This window comes from Salmo salar, chromosome 16 (assembly GCF_965601325.2).
Source record: "Salmo salar chromosome 16, fSalSal1, whole genome shotgun sequence".
NCBI classification, from domain to species: Eukaryota; Metazoa; Chordata; class Actinopteri; order Salmoniformes; family Salmonidae; genus Salmo; species Salmo salar.
The window spans coordinates 97,640,001-97,660,646 of record NC_138306.1 but is presented as its reverse complement, the minus strand read 5'-3'; the positions used below and the strand labels follow the sequence as shown (position 1 = coordinate 97,660,646).

Below are 20,646 nucleotides of genomic sequence, written 5' to 3'. Positions count from 1 at the left end.
ATATCGCTCTGACCCTAAACTGGGACTAGGATATCGCTTTGCTCTGACCCTAACCTGGGACTAGGATATCGCTCCGCTCTGACCCTAACCTGGGACTAGGATATCGCTCCGCTCTGACCCTAACCTGGGACTAGGATATCGCTCTGACCCTACAGTACACTTCCCTGGCCCTGACCTGTGACCCTAACCCTACTGTACTCTTCCCTAGCCCTAACCTGTGACCCTAACCCTACAGTACTCTCCCCTGGCACCTGACCTGTGACCCTAACCCTACAGTACTCTCCCCTGGCCCTGACCTGTGACCCTAACCCTACAGTACTCTCCCCTGGCCCTGATCTGTGACCCTAACCCTACAGTACACTTCCCTGGTCCTGACCTGTGACCCTAACCCTACAGTACACTTCCCTGGTCCTGACCTGTGACCCTAACCCTACAGTACACTTCCCTGGCCCTGACCTGTGACCCTAACCCTACAGTACTCTCCCCTGGCCCTGACCTGTGACCCTAACCCTACAGTACTCTCCCCTGGCCCTGATCTGTGACCCTAACCCTACAGTACACTTCCCTGGTCCTGACCTGTGACCCTAACCCTACAGTACACTTCCCTGGTCCTGACCTGTGACCCTAACCCTACAGTACACTTCCCTGGTCCTGACCTGTGACCCTAACCCTACAGTACACTTCCCTGGTCCTGACCTGTGACCCTAACCCTACAGTACACTTCCCTGGTCCTGACCTGTGACCCTAACCCTACAGTACTCTCCCCTGGCACCTGACCTGTGACCCTAACCCTACAGCTGGTCCTGACCTGTGACCCTAACCCTACAGTACTCTGCCCTGGCCCTGACCTGTGACCCTAACCCTACAGTACTCTCCCCTGGCACCTGACCTGTGACCCTAACCCTACAGCTGGTCCTGACCTGTGACCCTAACCCTACAGTACTCTCCCCTGGCCCTGACCTGTGACCCTAACCCTACAGTACACTTCCCTGGCCCTGACCTGTGACCCTAACCCTACAGTACTCTACCCTGGTCCTGACCTGTGACCCTAACCCTACAGTACTCTGCCCTGGTCCTGACCTGTGACCCTAACCCTACAGTACTCTCCCCTGGTCCTGACCTGTGACCCTAACCCTACAGTACTCTCCCCTGGTCCTGACCTGTGACCCTAACCCTACAGTACTCTCCCCTGGTCCTGACCTGTGACCCTAACCCTACAGTACTCTCCCCTGGTCCTGACCTGTGACCCTAACCCTACAGTACTCTCCCCTGGTCCTGACCTGTGACCCTAACCCTACAGTACACTTCCCTGGTCCTGACCTGTGACCCTAACCCTACAGTACTTTGCCCTGGCCCTGACCTGTGACCCTAACCCTACAGTACTCTCCCCTGGTCCTGACCTGTGACCCTAACCCTACAGTACACTTCCCTGGTCCTGACCTGTGACCCTAACCCTACAGTACTCTCCCCTGGTCCTGACCTGTGACCCTAACCCTACAGTACTCTCCCCTGGTCCTGACCTGTGACCCTAACCCTACAGTACTCTCCCCTGGTCCTGACCTGTGACCCTAACCCTACAGTACTCTTCTTTGGAAAGTATTCAGACCCTTGACTTTTTCCCCACACCAGTTTTTGGTTTGTCGTTATGGCGTATTGTGATGTCATTATGGGGTATTGTGATGTCATTATGGGGTATTGTGATGTCATTATGGCGTATTGTGATGTCATTATGGCGTATTGTGATGTCATTATGGCGTATTGTGATGTCATTATGGGGTATTGTGTGTAGATTGATGAGGAAAACAATGTATTTAATCCATTTTAGAATAAGGCTGTAACGTAACAAAATGTGGAGAAAGTGAAGTGGTCTGAATACTTTCTGAATGCCCTGAATATAGCAACATTATTCTGACTAGTTATTCACTGTGTATTTATTCCTTGTGTCCCCATTTCAATGATTTATTATTGTAATTTAACTCTGTTGTAAAAGGATTCGTAGGTCAGCATTTCACTGTTAGTCTACACCTGTTGTTTAGCAAGCAGGTGACAAATAACAGATTTTCTCAGTAATTCCGTTACCGATTTTGGTAACAGAATTACGAGTTTTAAATCACTTAATACATAAGAAAAAGTTGATATCAGTAAAAACACAAAGTAATTGGTGGGTCTACCTTTACTTGTTACTTTGTGAACTTTCATTATCCTGTTTTTGGTCTACAACCTTAAAATCTTTAGCCTAGCTTAGCGAATCCTCTGTTTTCCAGTGCTTTAGCCTTTAGCCTAGCTTAGCGAATCCTCTGTTTTCCAGTGCTTTAGTCTTTAGCCTAGCTTAGAGAATCCTCTGTTTTCCAGTGCTTTAGCCTAGCTTAGAGAATCCTCTGTTTTCCAGTGCTTTAGCCTTTAGCCTAGCTTAGAGAATCCTCTGTTTTCCAGTGCTTTAGTCTTTAGCCTAGCTTAGAGAATCCTCTGTTTTCCAGTGCTTTAGTCTAGCTTAGAGAATCCTCTGTTTTCCAGTGCTTTAGCCTTTAGCCTAGCTTAGAGAATCCTCTGTTTTCCAGTGCTTTAGCCTAGCTTAGAGAATCCTCTGTTTTCCAGTGCTTTAGTCTAGCTTAGAGAATCCTCTGTTTTCAAGGGCTTTAGCCTTTAGCCTAGCTTAGAGAATCCTCTGTTTTCCAGTGCTTTAGCCTTTAGCCTAGCTTAGAGAATCCTCTGTTTTCCAGTGCTTTAGCCTAGCTTAGAGAATCCTCTGTTTTCCAGTGCTTTAGCCTAGCTTAGAGAATCCTCTGTTTTCCAGGGCTTTAGCCTTTAGCCTAGCTTAGAGAATCCTGTTTTCCAGTGCTTTAGCCTTTAGCCTAGCTTAGAGAATCCTCTGTTTTCCAGTGCTTTAGCCTAGCTTAGAGAATCCTCTGTTTTCCAGTGCTTTAGTCTTTAGCCTAGCTTAGAGAATCCTCTGTTTTCCAGTGCTTTAGCCTAGCTTAGAGAATCCTCTGTTTTCCAGTGCTTTAGCCTTTAGCCTAGCTTAGAGAATCCTCTGTTTTCCAGTGCTTTAGCCTTTAGCCTAGCTTAGAGAATCCTCTGTTTTCCAGTGCTTTAGCCTTTAGCCTAGCTTAGAGAATCCTCTGTTTTCCAGTGCTTTAGCCTAGCTTAGAGAATCCTCTGTTTTCCAGTGCTTTAGCCTAGCTTAGAGAATCCTCTGTTTTCAAGGGCTTTAGCCTTTAGCCTAGCTTAGAGAATCCTCTGTTTTCCAGTGCTTTAGCCTTTAGCCTAGCTTAGAGAATCCTCTGTTTTCAAGGGCTTTAGCCTTTAGCCTAGCTTAGAGAATCCTGTTTTCCAGTGCTTTAGCCTTTAGCCTAGCTTAGAGAATCCTCTGTTTTCCAGTGCTTTAGCCTTTAGCCTAGCTTAGAAAATCCTCTGTTTTCCAGTGCTTTAGCCTAGCTTAGAGAATCCTCTGTTTTCCAGTGCTTTAGCCTTTAGCCTAGCTTAGAGAATCCTCTGTTTTCCAGTGCTTTAGCCTTTAGCCTAGCTTAGAGAATCCTCTGTTTTCAAGGGCTTTAGCCTTTAGCCTAGCTTAGAGAATCCTCTGTTTTCCAGTGCTTTAGCCTTTAGCCTAGCTTAGAGAATCCTCTGTTTTCAAGGGCTTTAGCCTTTAGCCTAGCTTAGAGAATCCTGTTTTCCAGTGCTTTAGCCTTTAGCCTAGCTTAGAGAATCCTCTGTTTTCCAGTGCTTTAGCCTTTAGCCTAGCTTAGAGAATCCTCTGTTTTCCAGTGCTTTAGCCTAGCTTAGAGAATCCTCTGTTTTCCAGTGCTTTAGCCTTTAGCCTAGCTTAGAGAATCCTCTGTTTTCCAGTGCTTTAGCCTTTAGCCTAGCTTAGAGAATCCTCTGTTATCCAGTGCTTTAGCCTTTAGCCTAGCTTAGAGAATCCTCTGTTTTCCAGTGCTTTAGCCTTTAGCCTAGCTTAGAGAATCCTCTGTTTTCCAGTGCTTTAGCCTTTAGCCTAGCTTAGAGAATCCTCTGTTTTCCAGTGCTTTAGCCTTTAGCCTAGCTTAGAGAATCCTCTGTTTTCAAGGGCTTTAGCCTTTAGCCTAGCTTAGAGAATCCTCTGTTTTCCAGTGCTTTAGCCTTTAGCCTAGCTTAGAGAATCCTCTGTTTTCCAGTGCTTTAGTCACTAAATGATGTTTATCCCTTTTAGTCATCAGTATGGTGAAGCCCCAATGTGACTCCTAGTGTAATTGAATGTTAAATATTGTACTAGGCTAGTATTGGACATGCAGAATGAAGGAAGGGAATTGACTGTCTCTCTATCTGCAGCATGCTGTGCATGTCTTTAGTATTGTTTACATCACCTGACAGCAGGTGAGGGCTAGCTTCACCATATAGCACTTTGGTAAGGTGTTTAGCTAACTAGCTAGCTACTGGAAATGAGGTGAAAACAGCGTACCTGCATCCCCGGCAGGCTACTCTGAACCGGAGAGTGAGCCATGTCGTCTGTCCACAGTCTGACCAGCTAGAACAGTTAGTTACAACCCAGAATACACAACGCAGCAGGTCGTGCGTCCTTATCGATGCGTCCTGCGTCCTTATCGATGCGTCTTGCGTCCTTATCGATGCGTTTCTGCGTCCTTATCGATGCGTTTCTGCATCCTTATCGATGCGTCCTTATCGATGCGTCCTTATCGATGCGTCCTTATCGATGCGTCCTGCGTCCTTATCGATGCGTTTCTGCGTCCTTATCGATACGTCCTGCGTCCTTATCGATACGTCATGCGTCCTTATCGATGCGTCCTGCGTCCTTATCGATACGTCCTGTGAATCCTTCCCGAACAAGCTCGGTACAAAGTTAAAACATGTTGACTCAGCCACGAAAATCTTGTGGTATAAACAAAGCTAGTTCATCGACCGTTGTCCTATGTTAACATAACTATAAAATCATCATAACTAGTAAATCATCCAAGGAATATTTTTTACTTGAGGAAAAAATAGCTAGCTTGCTAACTGGCTAGTTAGCTTTGTCGTTAGCATCGTAACTAGCTAGCTGCACAGTAACAACAAATCAACATGAATACAAAATAGCTAGCTGACAATGTTAGCTGGAGCGTATTTCCAATTTATTTTGACCGTAAAGCAGTATATATTATATATTATGATATATATATCATACTAGCGAACGGTTTCTAATTTATTGTTTGATGTTATATCACCGATTAGCTACCGAACAACTCGCTGTTAGCTTCGTTAGCTCCTGTAGCCGACTGGTGTCTCATCCGACCGCCCTGACAGACTTTCCACGCAGCCACATAACAACATATTTATCCTGCGTCTGGAAAACATAAAGCCGTTCAATAAGATATGATTACGATCCGATCTTGTAATCGTCGGCTAGTTGAAAATCCATCCAAAGGAGATTACCACGCTGACAACTATACATATTATCTGTGTTTTCCCCTCCGTCTCCTGTCCTCCATCTTGTCACCACTGGCGGATCCATGTCGGCGCGGCGCGGAGCGGCTGTCCGGAGCGGATGCGTCCGTCTGGTGAACGGCAGAGGGCTCAACGACACCGTTCACCAAATTAACACCGAGCAATTTAGTACATGTGATATCATAACATTATAGAATTATATATATATATATATTTTGTAACTGTTTGGAGAATACGTTGAAATCTAGATGAGCATAAAGCTACTTTATTAATATTAACGCTTATAAAAGCAAACTGGTTGTTTTCCAAAGTATAAAACACTAGATTTGGTCTGCTGTGTTCACTTGGCCGGTTAGCTCAGTTGGTTAGAGCGTCGTGCTAATAACGCGAAGGTCGCGGGTTCGATACCCGTACTGGCCATGACCCTTTTGACTGCTGTGTTGTTGTGTTACTCGTCTTTGGGCTTAAAGTTGGACTTCTTCTACTCTATTGGTGCCATATGATATGGGGCTATTCTATTGGTCCCATATGATATGGAGCTATTCTATTGGTCCCATATGATATGGAGCTATTCTATTGGTCCCATATGATATGGAGCTATTCTATTGGTGCCATATGATATGGAGCTATTCTATTGGTCCCATATGATATGGGGCTATTCTATTGGTCCCATATGATATGGAGCTATTCTATTGGTCCCATATGACATGGAGCTATTCTATTGGTGCCATATGATATGGAGCTATTCTATTGGTGCCATATGATATGGAGCTATTCTATTGGTCCCATATGATATGGGGCTATTCTATTGGTCCCATATGATATGGAGCTATTCTATTGGTCCCATATGATATGGGGCTATTCTATTGGTCCCATATGATATGGAGCTATTCTATTGGTGCCATATGATATGGAGCTATTCTATTGGTGCCATATGATATGGAGCTATTCTATTGGTCCCATATGATATGGGGCTATTCTATTGGTCCCATATGATATGGAGCTATTCTATTGGTCCCATATGATATGGAGCTATTCTATTGGTGCCATATGATATGGAGCTATTCTATTGGTCCCATATGATATGGAGTTATTCTATTGGTGCCATATGATATGGCGTTATTCTATTGGTGCCATATGATATGGAGCTATTCTATTGGTCCCATATGATATGGAGCTATTCTATTGGTGCCATATGATATGGGGCTATTCTATTGGTGCCATATGATATGGGGCTATTCTATTGGTGCCATATGATATGGGGCTATTCTATTGGTCCCATATGATATGGAGCTATTCTATTGGTCCCATATGATATGGAGCTATTCTATTGGTCCCATATGATATGGAGCTATTCTATTGGTCCCATATGATATGGAGCTATTCTATTGGTGCCATATGATATGGAGCTATTCTATTGGTGCCATATGATATGGAGCTATTCTATTGGTCCCATATGATATGGGGCTATTCTATTGGTCCCATATGATATGGAGTTATTCTATTGGTGCCATATGATATGGAGCTATTCTATTGGTCCCATATGATATGGAGCTATTCTATTGTAGTGGTTGACTTTGAACGGCCCCAACCATGGCCATGCTCCAGTGAAGCCGCTATGTGGTAGTATTGCTCCCTCTCTACAGGCCTGATACAAAGGACACCAGCTGAGTTATAGTGCAGTTACCAGTGCTGGAGGGACTACTGTGCTCATGTTATTGTTCGGGTAACAAAACTCAATGGAAGTCACATTGTTTTTTAGTTTTTTTTACAACGTAACGCGGTGTTAGTCGAAGGTCTGTCGAGCCGATATGGCGACCAGGAAGAATCTGCGTTTTAATTAAGAGCCGCTTCTCCTTCCTGAAACTTTCAAACGCTTAAAATCAGCGCAGTTTGGATCGTAAAGGAATTTCACTTCGGTCAAACACACTGTTGGAAAATATACACGTGGACAATCTCTCCCCAATCTGAAGGAAAAGGTAAGAAATAAACTGGTGTCTTGATGTCGTTTAGGTTACTGGAGTACCGATGCGTCCCTAACCGCGGAGGCTAGATAGAAGATAGGCATACTGTTTTAAATACAAGGACAAAACCAATTTAAATCATGTCCTGTAATTTTCCATTTACCTCTAATTCCTGCGGTTAGCCAGTTCATTCTCTCTCTCTCTCTCCTTTGAATTGTCTGAATTTACAGATGTTCTCCAGTTGGAATATAATAGATGTGTGTGTGTGTGTGTGTGTGTATATGTATGTATGTATGTATGTATGTATGTATGTATGTATGTATGTATGTGTGTGTGTGTGTGTGTGTGTGTGTGTGTGTGTGTGTTATATAAGGTCATCGTCCAACAGGATTATAGTGAATAGCCAAATGATCCAAAACTACAGTGTAGTTTAGACGGATGGAGGCTCCATAGCTGTATGGATCTGTAACTGCTACAGTGTAGTTTAGTAGGATGGAGGCTGTATGGATCTGTAACTGCTACAGTGTAGTTTAGACGGATGGAGGCTCCATAGCTGTATGGATCTGTAACTGCTACAGTGTAGTTTAGTATGATGGAAGCTGTATGGATCTGTAACTGCTACAGTGTAGTTTAGTATGATGGAAGCTGTATGGATCTGTAACTGCTACAGTGTAGTTTAGACGGATGGAGGCTCCATAGCTGTATGGATCTGTAACTACTACAGTGTAGTTTAGTATGATGGAGGCCCCATAGCTGTATGGATCTGTAACTACTACAGTGTAGTTTAGTATGATGGAGGCTCCATAGCTGTATGGATCTGTAACTGCTACAGTGTAGTTTAGTAGGATGGAGGCTCCATAGCTGTATGGATCTGTAACTGCTACAGTGTAGTTTAGTAGAATGGAGGCTGTATGGATCTGTAACTGCTACAGTGTAGTTTAGTAGAATGGAGGCCTCATAGCTGTATGGATCTGTAACTGCTACAGTGTAGTTTAGTATGATTGAAGCTGTATGGATCTGTAACTGCTACAGTGTAGTTTAGTAGAATGGAGGCTCCATAGCTGTATGGATCTGTAACTGCTACAGTGTAGTTCAGTAGGATGGAGGCTGTATGGATCTGTAACTGCTACAGTGTAGTTTAGTATGATGGAGGCTCCATAGCTGTATGGATCTGTAACTTCTACAGTGTAGTTCAGTAGGATGGAGGCTGTATGGATCTGTAACTGCTACAGTGTAGTTTAGTATGATGGAGGCTCCATAGCTGTATGGATCTGTAACTGCTACAGTGTAGTTTAGTAGGATGGAGGCTCCATAGCTGTATGGATCTGTAACTGCTACAGTGTAGTTTAGACGGATGGAGGCTCCATAGCTGTATGGATCTGTAACTACTACAGTGTAGTTTAGTATGATGGAGGCCCCATAGCTGTATGGATCTGTAACTACTACAGTGTAGTTTAGTATGATGGAGGCTCCATAGCTGTATGGATCTGTAACTGCTACAGTGTAGTTTAGTAGGATGGAGGCTCCATAGCTGTATGGATCTGTAACTGCTACAGTGTAGTTTAGTAGAATGGAGGCTGTATGGATCTGTAACTGCTACAGTGTAGTTTAGTAGAATGGAGGCCTCATAGCTGTATGGATCTGTAACTGCTACAGTGTAGTTTAGTATGATTGAAGCTGTATGGATCTGTAACTGCTACAGTGTAGTTTAGTAGAATGGAGGCTCCATAGCTGTATGGATCTGTAACTGCTACAGTGTAGTTCAGTAGGATGGAGGCTGTATGGATCTGTAACTGCTACAGTGTAGTTTAGTATGATGGAGGCTCCATAGCTGTATGGATCTGTAACTTCTACAGTGTAGTTCAGTAGGATGGAGGCTGTATGGATCTGTAACTGCTACAGTGTAGTTTAGTATGATGGAGGCTCCATAGCTGTATGGATCTGTAACTGCTACAGTGTAGTTTAGTAGGATGGAGGCTCCATAGCTGTATGGATCTGTAACTGCTACAGTGTAGTTTAGTAGGATGGAGGCTCCATAGCTGTATGGATCTACAGTAAATGTATTTTATTTATTTGAAGGATTCTTTCTCGCTGATAAAAGGTAAGGCCATATGTTTAGAAATCCGTATCACAAGCGATGATTATTGACATTTCTAAAGCTTAAAACACAGTGTTGGGATTGTTTATTTTACAAGGCTGTTGAGTCTGCAGATTGTAGTTCACATGTGGTAGTCGTGTGCAAAGCTGAGAACTGAAGGCAGAATGACACCTAGTTTGAGAGAGCTTCTTCTACATTAAATGGTTCTGTAGTGATAATCTGCCAAGGCAGCAGCTACTCTTCCTGGGGTTTATTATGGATCCCCATTAGTTCCTGCCAAGGCAGCAGGTACTCTTCCTGGGGTTTATTATGGATCCCCATTAGTTCCTGTCAAGGCAGTAGCTACTCTTCCTGGGGTTTATTATGGATCCCCATTAGTTCCTGCCAAGGCAGCAGCTACTCTTCCTGGGGTTTATTATGGATCCCCATTAGTTCCTGCCAAGGCAGCAGCTACTCTTCCTGGGGTTTATTATGGATCCCCATTAGTTCCTGTCAAGGCAGCAGCTACTCTTCCTGGGGTTTATTATGGATCCCCATTAGTTCCTGCCAAGGCAGCAGCTACTCTTCCTGGGGTTTATTATGGATCCCCATTAGTTCCTGCCGAGGCAGCAGATACTCTTCCTGGGGTTTATTATGGATCCCCATTAGTTCCTGCCAAGGCAGCAGCTACTCTTCCTGTGGTTTATTATGGATCCCCATTAGTTCCTGCCAAGGCAGCGGCTACTCTTCCTGGGGTTTATTATGGATCCCCATTAGTTCCTGGCCAAGGCAGCAGCTACTCTTCTTGGGGTTTATTATGGATCCCCATTAGTTCCTGCCAAGGCAGCAGCTACTCTTCCTGGGGTTTATTATGGATCCCCATTAGTTCCTGCCGAGGCAGCAGCTACTCTTCCTGGGGTTTATTTTGGATCCCCATTAGTTCCTGCCGAGGCAGCAGCTACTCTTCCTGGGGTTTATTATGGATCCCAATTAGTTCCTGCCAAGGCAGCAGCTACTCTTCTTGGGGTTTATTATAGATCCCCATTAGTTCCTGCCGAGGCAGCAGCTACTCTTCCTGGGGTTTATTATGGATCCCCGTTAGTTCCTGCCAAGGCAGCAGCTACTCTTCCTGGGGTTTATTATGGATCCCCATTAGTTCCTGCCAAGGCAGCAGCTACTCTTCCTGGGGTTTATTATGGATCCCCATTAGTTCCTGCCAAGGCAGCAGCTACTCTTCCTGGGGTTTATTATGGATCCCCATTAGTTCCTGCCAAGGCAGCAGCTACTCTTCCTGGGGTTTATTATGGATCCACATTAGTTCCTGCCAAGGCAGCAGCTACTCTTCCTGGGGTTTATTATGGATCCACATTAGTTCCTGCCAAGGCAGCAGCTACTCTTCCTGGGGTTTATTATGGATCCACATTAGTTCCTGCCAAGGCAGCAGCTACTCTTCCTGGGGTTTATTATGGATCCCCATTAGTTCCTGCCAAGGCAGCAGCTACTCTTCTTGGGGTCTGGCAAAATTAAGGCAGTTATACAATTTTAAAAACAGATTTCACAGCACACCTGTGTTCATTAAGCTTTACTCTAAAGGCTGTATTACCTGTAGTAGTATTACCTGTAGTAGTATTACCTGTAGTAGTATTACCTGTAGTAGTATCACCTGTAGTAGTATTACCTGTAGTAGTATTAGCTGTAGTAGTATCACCTGTAGTAGTATTACCTGGTTCATTAAGCTGTACTCTAAAGGCTGTATTACCTGTAGTAGTATTACCTGTAGTAGTATTACCTGGTTCATTAAGCTGTACTCTAAAGGCTGTATTACCTGTACTAGTATTACCTGTAGTAGTATTACCTGTAGTAGTATTACCTGGGTCATGAAGCTGTACTCTAAAGGCTGTATTACCTGTAGTAGTATTACCTGTAGTAGTATTACCTGGTTCATTAAGCTGTACTCTAAAGGCTGTATTACCTGTAGTAGTATTACCTGTAGTAGTATTACCTGGTTCATTAAGCTGTACTCTAAAGGCTGTATTACCTGTACTAGTATTACCTGTAGTAGTATTACCTGTAGTAGTATTACCTGGGTCATGAAGCTGTACTCTAAAGGCTATATTACCTGTAGTAGTATTACCTGTAGTAGTATTACCTGGTTCATTAAGCTGTACTCTAAAGGCTGTATTACCTGTAGTAGTATTACCTGTAGTAGTATTACCTGTAGTAGTATTACCTGGTTCATTAAGCTGTACTCTAAAGGCTTGGACACTAATAGTGTTTGCCAGCTGAGAGTCTTTAACCCCTCTGAACTGAGTGCTGGCTGTGTGTTGATACGTAACTCCGTTTCTGTTGTAAAGAAGTTCAAGTGATGTTGCTGCCATGTGTTCAGTTGTTTTGGTCACATGGTATTCAATCATTACTGCATCAATGTTCCACTTTATTCCTCAACCAGCGATATAATAAAGATGTAATGACATTAGTCAGTGTGGTCTCGGTCTTTACTGCTGTCTGCTTAGGCTGTGGATGGGTCCTCAGTTAGTTAGGCCTGCTGCCTGGCTCTCTCTGCCTCTCTCTGCCTCTCTCTCTCTCTGTCTGTCTGTCTGTCTGTCTGTCTGTCTGTCTGTCTGTCTGTCTGTCTGTCTGTCTGTCTGTCTGTCTGTCTGTCTGTCTGTCTGTCTGTCTGTCTGTCTGTCTGTCTGTCTGTCTGTCCGTCTGTCTGTCTCTCCCTCCTCTCTGGCTCTCTCTGTCTGTCTGTCTGTCTGTCTGTCTCTCTCTCTCTCTCTGGCTCGCTCTCTGGCTCGCTCTCTGGCTCACTCCTCTCTCCTCTCTCTCTCTCGCTCTGCCTCTCTCTGGCTCTCTCTCTGGCTCGCTCTCTGGCTCGCTCTCTGGCTCGCTCTCTGGCTCGCTCTCTGGCTCTCTCTCTCTGTCTCTCTCTCTCTGTCTCTCTCTCTCTGTCTCTCTCTCTCTGTCTCTCTCTCTCTCTCTCTGTCTCTCTCTCTCTGTCTCTCTCTCTCTCTGTCTCTCTCTCTCTCTGTCTCGCTCTGCGTCTCTCTCTCTCTCTCTCTCTCTCGCTCTGCCTCTCTCTGGCTCTCTCTGGCTCTCTCTCTGGCTCTCTCTCTCTCTCTCTCTCTGGCTCTCTCTCTCTCCTCTCTCCTCTCGCTCTGGCTCTCTCTGTCTCTCTCTCTCTCGCTCTCTGTCTAAAGCTGGTTGACCTTTTCTTGTGGCAACAGGTCACAAATCTTGCTGCTGTGATGGAACACTGTGGTATTTCACCCAGTAGATATGGGAGTTTATCAAGATTGGGTTTGTTTTCAAATTCTTTGTATCTGTGTAATCTGAGGGAAATATGTGTCTCTAATATGGTCATACATTTGGCAGGAAGTTAGGAAGTGCAGCTCAGTTTCCACCTCATTTTGTGGGCAGTGTTGCACATAGCCTGTCTTCTCTTGAGAGCCAGGTCTGCCTACGGCGACCTTTCTCAATAGCAAGGCTATGCTCACTGAGTCTGTACATAGTCAAAGCTTTCCTTAAGTTTGGGTCAGTCACAGTGGTCAGGTATTCTGCCACTGTGTCTCTCTCTGTTTAGGGACAAATAGCATTCTAGTTTGCTGTTTTTTTGTTCATTCTTTTCAATGTGTCAAGTAATTATCTTTTTGTTTTCTCATGATTTGTTTGGGTCTAATTGTGTTGCTGTCCTGGGGCTCTGTGGGGTCTAATTGTGTTGCTGTCCTGGGGCTCTGTGGGGTCTGTTTGTGTTTGTGAACAGAGCCTCAGGACCAGCTTGCTTAGGGGACTCTTCTCCAGGTTCATCTCTCTGTAGGTGATGGCTTTGTTATGGAAGGTTTGGGAATCGCTTCCTTTTAGGTGGTTGTAGAATTAAGAGTCTATTTTCTGGATTTTACTAATTAGTTGGTATCATCTGAATTCTGCTCTGAATGGCTGATTTAGGGGGTTTGCTGCTCTGAATGGCTGATTTTAGGGGGTTTGCTGCTCTGAATGGCTGATTTTAGGGGGTTTGCTGCTCTGAATGGCTGATTTTAGGGGGTTTTGCTGCTCTGAATGGCTGATTTAGTGGTAGGGCCCATAGGGAATAGGGAGCCATTTTGGATGCTTTTGACCAGGGCCAATCAAAAGGTTGGAAATAATGGTTGGGACTTGTGGAACATTACCTGGCTGCATCCAAAATGGCTCCCTATGGGCCCTGGTCAAAACCATCCAAAATGGCTCCCTATGGGCCCAGGTCAAAACCATCCAAAATGGCTCCCTATTCCCTATGGGCCCTGGTCAAAACCATCCAAAATGGCTCCCTATTCCCTATGGGCCCTGGTCAAAACCATCCAAAATGGCTCCCTATTCCCTATGGGCCCTGGTCAAAAGCATCCAAAATGGCTCCCTATTCCCTATGGGCCCTGGTCAAAACCATCCAAAATGGCTCCCTATTCCCTACTGGGCCCTGGTCAAAAGAATCCAAAATGGCTCCCTATTCCCTATGGGCCCTGGTCAAAGCATCCATAGGGAGTAGGGAGCCATTTTGGAGGCAGCCAGGTAATGTCGCCCAAGTCCCAACCATTATTTCCAACCTTTTGATTGTAGCTTGTCTGCCAACCCTCCTGAGGCCGTTTTAAAGTGAGAAGATCTGATCTAATGGCTGAGTGATTTATCTCTGGGGATCTACTGGAGCTGGAAGACTGATTTATCTCCTGGGGATCTACTGTATCTCTGGGGATCTACTGTATCTCTGGGGATCTACTGTATCTCTGGGGATCTACTGTATCTCTGGGGATCTACTGTATCTCTGGGGATCTACTGTAGCTGAAATACTTATTTATCTCTGGGGATCTACTGTAGCTGAAAGACTGATTTATCTCTGGGGGATCTACTGTAGCTGAAAGACTGATTTATCTCTGGGGATCTACTGTATCTCTGGGGATCTGACTGTATCCTCTGGGGATCTACTGTATCTCTGGGGATCTACTGTATCTCTGGGGATCTACTGTATCTCTGGGGATCTACTGTATCTCTGGGGATCTACTGTAGCTGAAATACTTATTTATCTCTGGGGATCTACTGTAGCTGAAAGACTGATTTATCCTCTGGGGATCTACTGTAGCTGAAATACTGATTTATCTCTGGGGATCTACTGTAGCTGAAAGACTGATTTATCTCTGGGGGATCTACTGTAGCTGAAAGACTGATTTATCTCTGGGGGATCTACTGTAGCTGAAAGACTGATTTATCTCTGGGGGATCTACTGTAGCTGAAAGACTGATTTATCCTGGGGGATCTACTGTAGCTGAAAGACTGATTTATCTCTGGGGGATCTACTGTAGCTGAAAGACTGATTTATCTCTGGGGGATCTACTGTAGCTGAAAGACTGATTTATCTCTGGGGATCTACTGTTAGCTGAAATACTGATTTATCTCTGGGGGATCTACTGTTAGCTGAAATACTGATTTATCTTTGGGGATCTACTGTATCTCTGGGGATCTACTGTAGCTGAAAGACTGATTTATCCTCTGGGGATCTACTGTAGCTGAAATACTGATTTATCCTCTGGGGATCTACTGTAGCTGAAATACTGATTTATCTCTGGGGGATCTACTGTAGCTGAAAGACTGATTTATCTCTGGGGGATCTACTGTAGCTGAAAGACTGATTTATCTCTGGGGGATCTACTGTAGCTGAAAGACTGATTTATCTCTGGGGATCTACTGTTAGCTGAAATACTGATTTATCTCTGGGGATCTACTGTTAGCTGAAATACTGATTTATCTTTGGGGATCTACTGTATCTCTGGGGATCTACTGTAGCTGAAAGACTGATTTATCCTCTGGGGATCTACTGTAGCTGAAATACTGATTTATCCTCTGGGGATCTACTGTAGCTGAAAGACTGCTATTTTTCTAGGAAGGTCGCGTGCTTTTCTGTCGTCTGTCAAATCCCTCAACCTTTGACGCTGTCACCTATTTAGTCTTTAGATCAGTCGACAGGAGAATGTCGGAAGGAACTTGTGTAGGATGAGATGAAATCAGCCCGGGCCACGCCTGATCTGGTCTGAGATTGATGACGTCACTGCTGTGGAATGTTGCGTTTTGTAGACGGTAAAGTGCTCTACCAAAACGGGAGCCTTCGGAGGTCCGTTTTGTGTTTTGTGTTCCAGACATTCAGCCGCTGGCTCCGTTAGTGGCTAGGGGGGGGGGGGGTAGAGGAGGAGGAGAGCTGTCGTTCCACTGACGTTGAGGAGGATAGGCCCCGAGGGCCGAGGGACAGAGGTATGTTCTTTCTCATCATTCAACCTCCTCTAATTCCTCAGTGTCTGTCTGCATCGACGTTACTGTCTGGTTTAGTCGGCCCCAGCTAAAATACCATTGGGTTTTCTAGACTTGTGTCATCGTCATGGAGGGAAGGAGTCTAGTGACTCACCTGCAAGCTGGCTGAAAGTGTGACCACCGATGGGGTTCACTCCCTCAGATGAAATGCTCTCTGATTCAGAAAGAGAAGTCCTCTATCTGGCCTGGTTGAGACGGGAAAGTCCTCTATCTGGCCTGGTTGAGACGGGAAAGTCCTCTATCTGGCCTGGTTGAGACGGGGAAGTCCTCTATCTGGCCTGGTTGAGACGGGGAAGTCCTCTATCTGGCCTGGTTGAGACGGGGAAGTCCTCTATCTGGCCTGGTTTAGACAGGGAAGTCCTCTATCTGGCCTGGTTTAGACGGGGAAGTCCTCTATCTGGCCTGGTTGAGACGGGGAAGTCCTCTATCTGGCCTGGTTGAGACAGGGAAGTCCTCTATCTGGCCTGGTTGAGACAGGGAAGTCCTCTATCTGGCCTGGTTGAGACAGGGAAGTCCTCTATCTGGCCTGGTTGAGACAGGGAAGTCCTCTATCTGGCCTGGTTGAGACAGGGAAGTCCTCTATCTGGCCTGGTTGAGACAGGGAAGTCCTCTATCTGGTCTGGTTGAGACAGGGAAGTCCTCTATCAGACAGACGGTATCTGGCCTGGTTCATACTGTTACAGACAGACAGACAGACAGACGGTATCTGGCCTGGTTCATACTGTTACAGACAGACAGACGGTATCTGGCCTGGTTCATACTGTTACAGACAGACAGACAGTATCTGGCCTGGTTCATACTGTTACAGACAGACAGACGGTATCTGGCCTGGTTCATACTGTTACAGACAGACAGACAGACGGTATCTGGCCTGGTTCATACTGTTACAGACAGACAGACAGACGGTATCTGGCCTGGTTCATACTGTTACAGACAGACAGACAGTATCTGGCCTGGTTCATACTGTTACAGACAGACAGACGGTATCTGGCCTGGTTCATACTGTTACAGACAGACAGACGGTATCTGGCCTGGTTCATACAGACAGACAGACAGACATTATCTGGCCTGGTTCATACAGACAGACAGTATCTGGCCTGGTTCATACAGACAGACAGTATCTGGCCTGGTTCTCACAGTAATTGTCTGTCCTTTTTTTGGGCTGAATACTTATATTCCCATGGCAACCCGCGTCTGTTCTGGGAATATGTCGTGGCCTTGCTGATCCGGCTCGGTCTCTGCTCAGTGTCTCGGTCCTCTCAGACTCGGAGCGCTTCCTGAAACATCTGGCTGTCAGTATGAAAACAGACACTCTGTCCTCTAAAGCTGTGGTCCTCAGCTGGTTTTAGGACCCAAATTTAACCAGGTTTTCTGATATTTGCGTCGCCAAAATACAATCTGGGAAACTATATATTTTTTTAAAATACTATATTGATATTAAATGTAGCAATTATATTATATTATAATTAATTATATAACAAGGGAACAACATTCCCAGTTCTTTCATTGTCAATAATAACATTTTGACGTTATTCTTGATGAAGAATGTTAATAAACTCCCTGGTTTGAAACACTAAATCAGCCTGCTAATAGAATGTTAATAAACTCCCTGGTTTGAAACACTAAATCAGCCTGCTAATAGAATGTTAATTAACTCCCTGGTTTGAAACACTAAATCAGCCTGCTAATAGAATGTTAATTAACTCCCTGGTTTGAAACACTAAATCAGCCTGCTAATAGAATGTTAATTAACTCCCTGGTTTGAAACACTAAATCAGCCTGCTAATAGAATGTTAATTAACTCCCTGGTTTGAAACACTAAATCAACTATAAATAGCCCTGCTAATAGCTGTATATGGGGAAACGTCCGTCTCCATACATGTCCTTGTTTTCAGAGTGGATCCTGTACACGTCTCCCTGTCTGTCCTCAGGTGTGTGAGGGTAGTGGAGAGGCTGGTTCTGCTGACTGAGGCACCATGGTAGATCCGGCAGACAGGGCGGTGGCTGGCCAGAGGCTGGCGATCCCAGAGAGTTTAGGGGTGTCTGCCCTGGAACCAGGCCAGCGACTCCCATCCACGCCCCCAGGACGACAGGTCTCCATCCGGGTACAGCTGCTGGACGACGTCACGGAGGTTTTCGACATATCAGTGAGTACAGGAACTATTTAGCTCTATGGGAGGAATGACATGCTGGAGCAATCACAATGCTTTGGATGAGGTCCATAGTTCACAGGCTCTGGTACCAATGCTTTAGATGAGGTCCATAGTTCCCAGGCTCTGGTACCAATGCTTTGGATGAGGTCCATAGTTCCCAGGCTCTGGTACCAATGCTTTAGATGAGGTCCATAGTTCACAGGCTCTGGTACCAATGCTTTGGATGAGGTCCATAGTTCCCAGGCTCTGGTACCAATGCTTTAGATGAGGTCCATAGTTCCCAGGCTCTGGTACCAATGCTTTAAAACTGAAGGATCAATCCTTCACATTCTCTTGGCTGTCGGGGCGGCAGGTAGCCTAGTGGTTAAAGTGTTGGACTTGTAACCGAAAGGTTGCAAGATCGAATCCCCGAGCTGATAAGGTAGAAATCTGTCGTTCTGCCCCTGAACAAGGCAGTTAACCCACTGTTCCCCTGAACGAGGCAGTTAACCCCACTGTTCCCCTGAACGAGGCAGTTAACCCCACTGTTCCCCTGAACGAGGCAGTTAACCCCACTGTTCCCCTGAACGAGGCAGTTAACCCACTGTTCCCCTGAACGAGGCAGTTAACCCACTGTTCCCCTGAACGAGGCAGTTAACCCACTGTTCCCCTGAACGAGGCAGTTAAACCACTGTTCCCCTGAACGAGGCAGTTAACCCACTGTTCCCCTGAACGAGGCAGTTAACCCACTGTTCCCCTGAACGAGGCAGTTAACCCACTGTTCCCCTGAACGAGGCAGTTAACCCACTGTTCCCCTGAACGAGGCAGTTAACCCACTGTTCCCCTGAACGAGGCAGTTAACCCACTGTTCCCCTGAACGAGGCAGTTAACCCACTGTTCCCCTGAACGAGGCAGTTAACCCACTGTTCCCCTGAACGAGGCAGTTAACCCACTGTTCCCCTGAACGAGGCAGTTAACCCACTGTTCCTAGGCCGTCATTGAAAATAAGAATTTGTTCTTAACTGACTTGCCTGGTTAAATAAAGACATATATACACTACTGTTTAAAACACCAGATATATACATATATACAGCAACGGGCCCCAGCCAAGGCTCTGTCTGTAACCTGGTGTGTTCTGCTCTCTCTCCCCACAGCAACGGGCCCCAGCCAAGGCTCTGTCTGTAACCTGGTGTGTTCTGCTCTCTCCCCACAGCAACGGGCCCCAGCCAAGGCTCTGTCTGTAACCTGGTGTGTTCTGCTCTCTCTCTCCACAGCAACGGGCCCCAGCCAAGGCTCTGTCTGTAACCTGGTGTGTTCTGCTCTCTCTCCCCACAGCAACGGGCCCCAGCCAAGGCTCTGTCTGTAACCTGGTGTGTTCTGCTCTCTCTCCCCACAGCAACGGGCCCCAGCCAAGGCTCTGTCTGTAACCTGGTGTGTTCTGCTCTCTCTCCCCACAGCAACGGGCCCCAGCCAAGGCTCTGTCTGTAACCTGGTGTGTTCTGCTCTCTCTCCCCACAGCAACGGGCCCCAGCCAAGGCTCTGTTTGACCTGGTGTGTTCTGCTCTCTCTCCACAGCAACGGGCCCCAGCCAAGGCTCTGTCTGTAACCTGGTGTGTTCTGCTCTCTCTCCACAGCAACGGGCCCCAGCCAAGGCTCTGTCTGTAACCTGGTGTGTTCTGCTCTCTCTCTCCACAGCAACGGGCCCCAGCCAAGGCTCTGTCTGTAACCTGGTGTGTTCTGCTCTCTCTCCACAGCAACGGGCCCCAGCCAAGGCTCTGTCTGTAACCTGGTGTGTTCTGCTCTCTCTCTCCACAGCAACGGGCCCCAGCCAAGGCTCTGTCTGTAACCTGGTGTGTTCTGCTCTCTCTCTCCACAGCAACGGGCCCCAGCCAAGGCTCTGTCTGTAACCTGGTGTGTTCTGCTCTCTCTCTCCACAGCAACGGGCCCCAGCCAAGGCTCTGTCTGTAACCTGGTGTGTTCTGCTCTCTCTCTCCACAGCAACGGGCCCCAGCCAAGGCTCTGTTTGACCTGGTGTGTGTCCATCTGAACCTGGCTGAAAGAGACTACTTCGGTCTACAGTACCAGAACTCCAGAAGGATGATGGTGAGACCGAAGTTCTTTATACACTATGACGTGTCCCAAATGGATCCCTGTATTCTATATAGCTCACTACCTCTGCCCAGAGCATTATGCCATGCCTACTTTTCTGTTGCACTCTCTCAGTACTGGCCCCTGGACAGTGTTCCTGGTGACTCTCAATACTGGCCCCTGGACAGTGCTACTGACTGGTGACTCTCAATACTGGCCCCTGGACAGTGGTACTGGTGACTCTCAATACTGGCCCCTGGACAGTGCTACTGACTGGTGACTCTCAATACTGGCCCCTGGACAGTGCTACTGACTGGTGACTCTCAATACTGGCCCCTGGACAGTGCTACTGACTGGTGACTCTCAATACTGGCCCCTGGACAGTGGTACTGACTGGTGACTCTCAATACTGGCCCCTGGACAGTGTTACTGGTGACTCTCAATACTGGCCCCTGGACAGTGCTACTGACTGGTGACTCTCAATACTGGCCCCTGGACAGTGTTACTGGTGACTCTCAATACTGGCCCCTGGACAGTGCTGCTGACTGGTGACTCTCAATACTGGCCCGTGGACAGTGCTACTGCCTGGTGACTCTCATACTGGCCCCTGGGTTACAGGGGTTACTGCAGCCTGACTCTC

General features: G+C 46.3%; 2 protein-coding genes and 1 non-coding gene across 6 annotated transcripts in view; 2 read left to right on the top strand and 1 right to left on the bottom strand.

The window, feature by feature from the left end:
* LOC106575054 (serine/threonine-protein kinase 24) overlaps positions 1–5,600 on the bottom strand; it is a 29,711-nt gene extending 24,111 nt beyond the window's left edge. Inside the window, exon 1 of the mRNA XM_082963229.1 lies at positions 4,439–5,600. Within this exon, the coding sequence (XP_082819355.1) occupies positions 4,439–4,480 (42 nt within the window). The 5' untranslated portion in view covers positions 4,481–5,600. The remainder of the gene's footprint in view (positions 1–4,438) is intronic.
* Positions 5,601–5,764: 164 nt separating this feature from the next.
* Positions 5,765–5,838, top strand: trnai-aau (transfer RNA isoleucine (anticodon AAU)). The gene has a single exon. It is a non-coding gene; the product is annotated as a tRNA-Ile (tRNA).
* Positions 5,839–7,018: 1,180 nt separating this feature from the next.
* LOC106575059 (FERM, ARHGEF and pleckstrin domain-containing protein 1) overlaps positions 7,019–20,646 on the top strand; it is a 118,840-nt gene continuing 105,212 nt past the window's right edge. For 2 of the 4 annotated variants that reach the window (XM_082963227.1, XM_082963225.1), the window contains exons 1-3: positions 7,020–7,397; positions 17,718–17,933; positions 19,917–20,021. In XM_082963227.1, the coding sequence (XP_082819353.1) occupies positions 17,763–17,933; positions 19,917–20,021 (276 nt within the window). In that variant the 5' untranslated portion in view covers positions 7,020–7,397; positions 17,718–17,762. Of the gene's footprint in view, positions 7,398–17,717; positions 17,934–19,916; positions 20,022–20,646 lie in introns of all 4 variants that reach the window. The other 2 variants (XM_082963228.1, XM_082963226.1) reach the window with 2 other exon arrangements.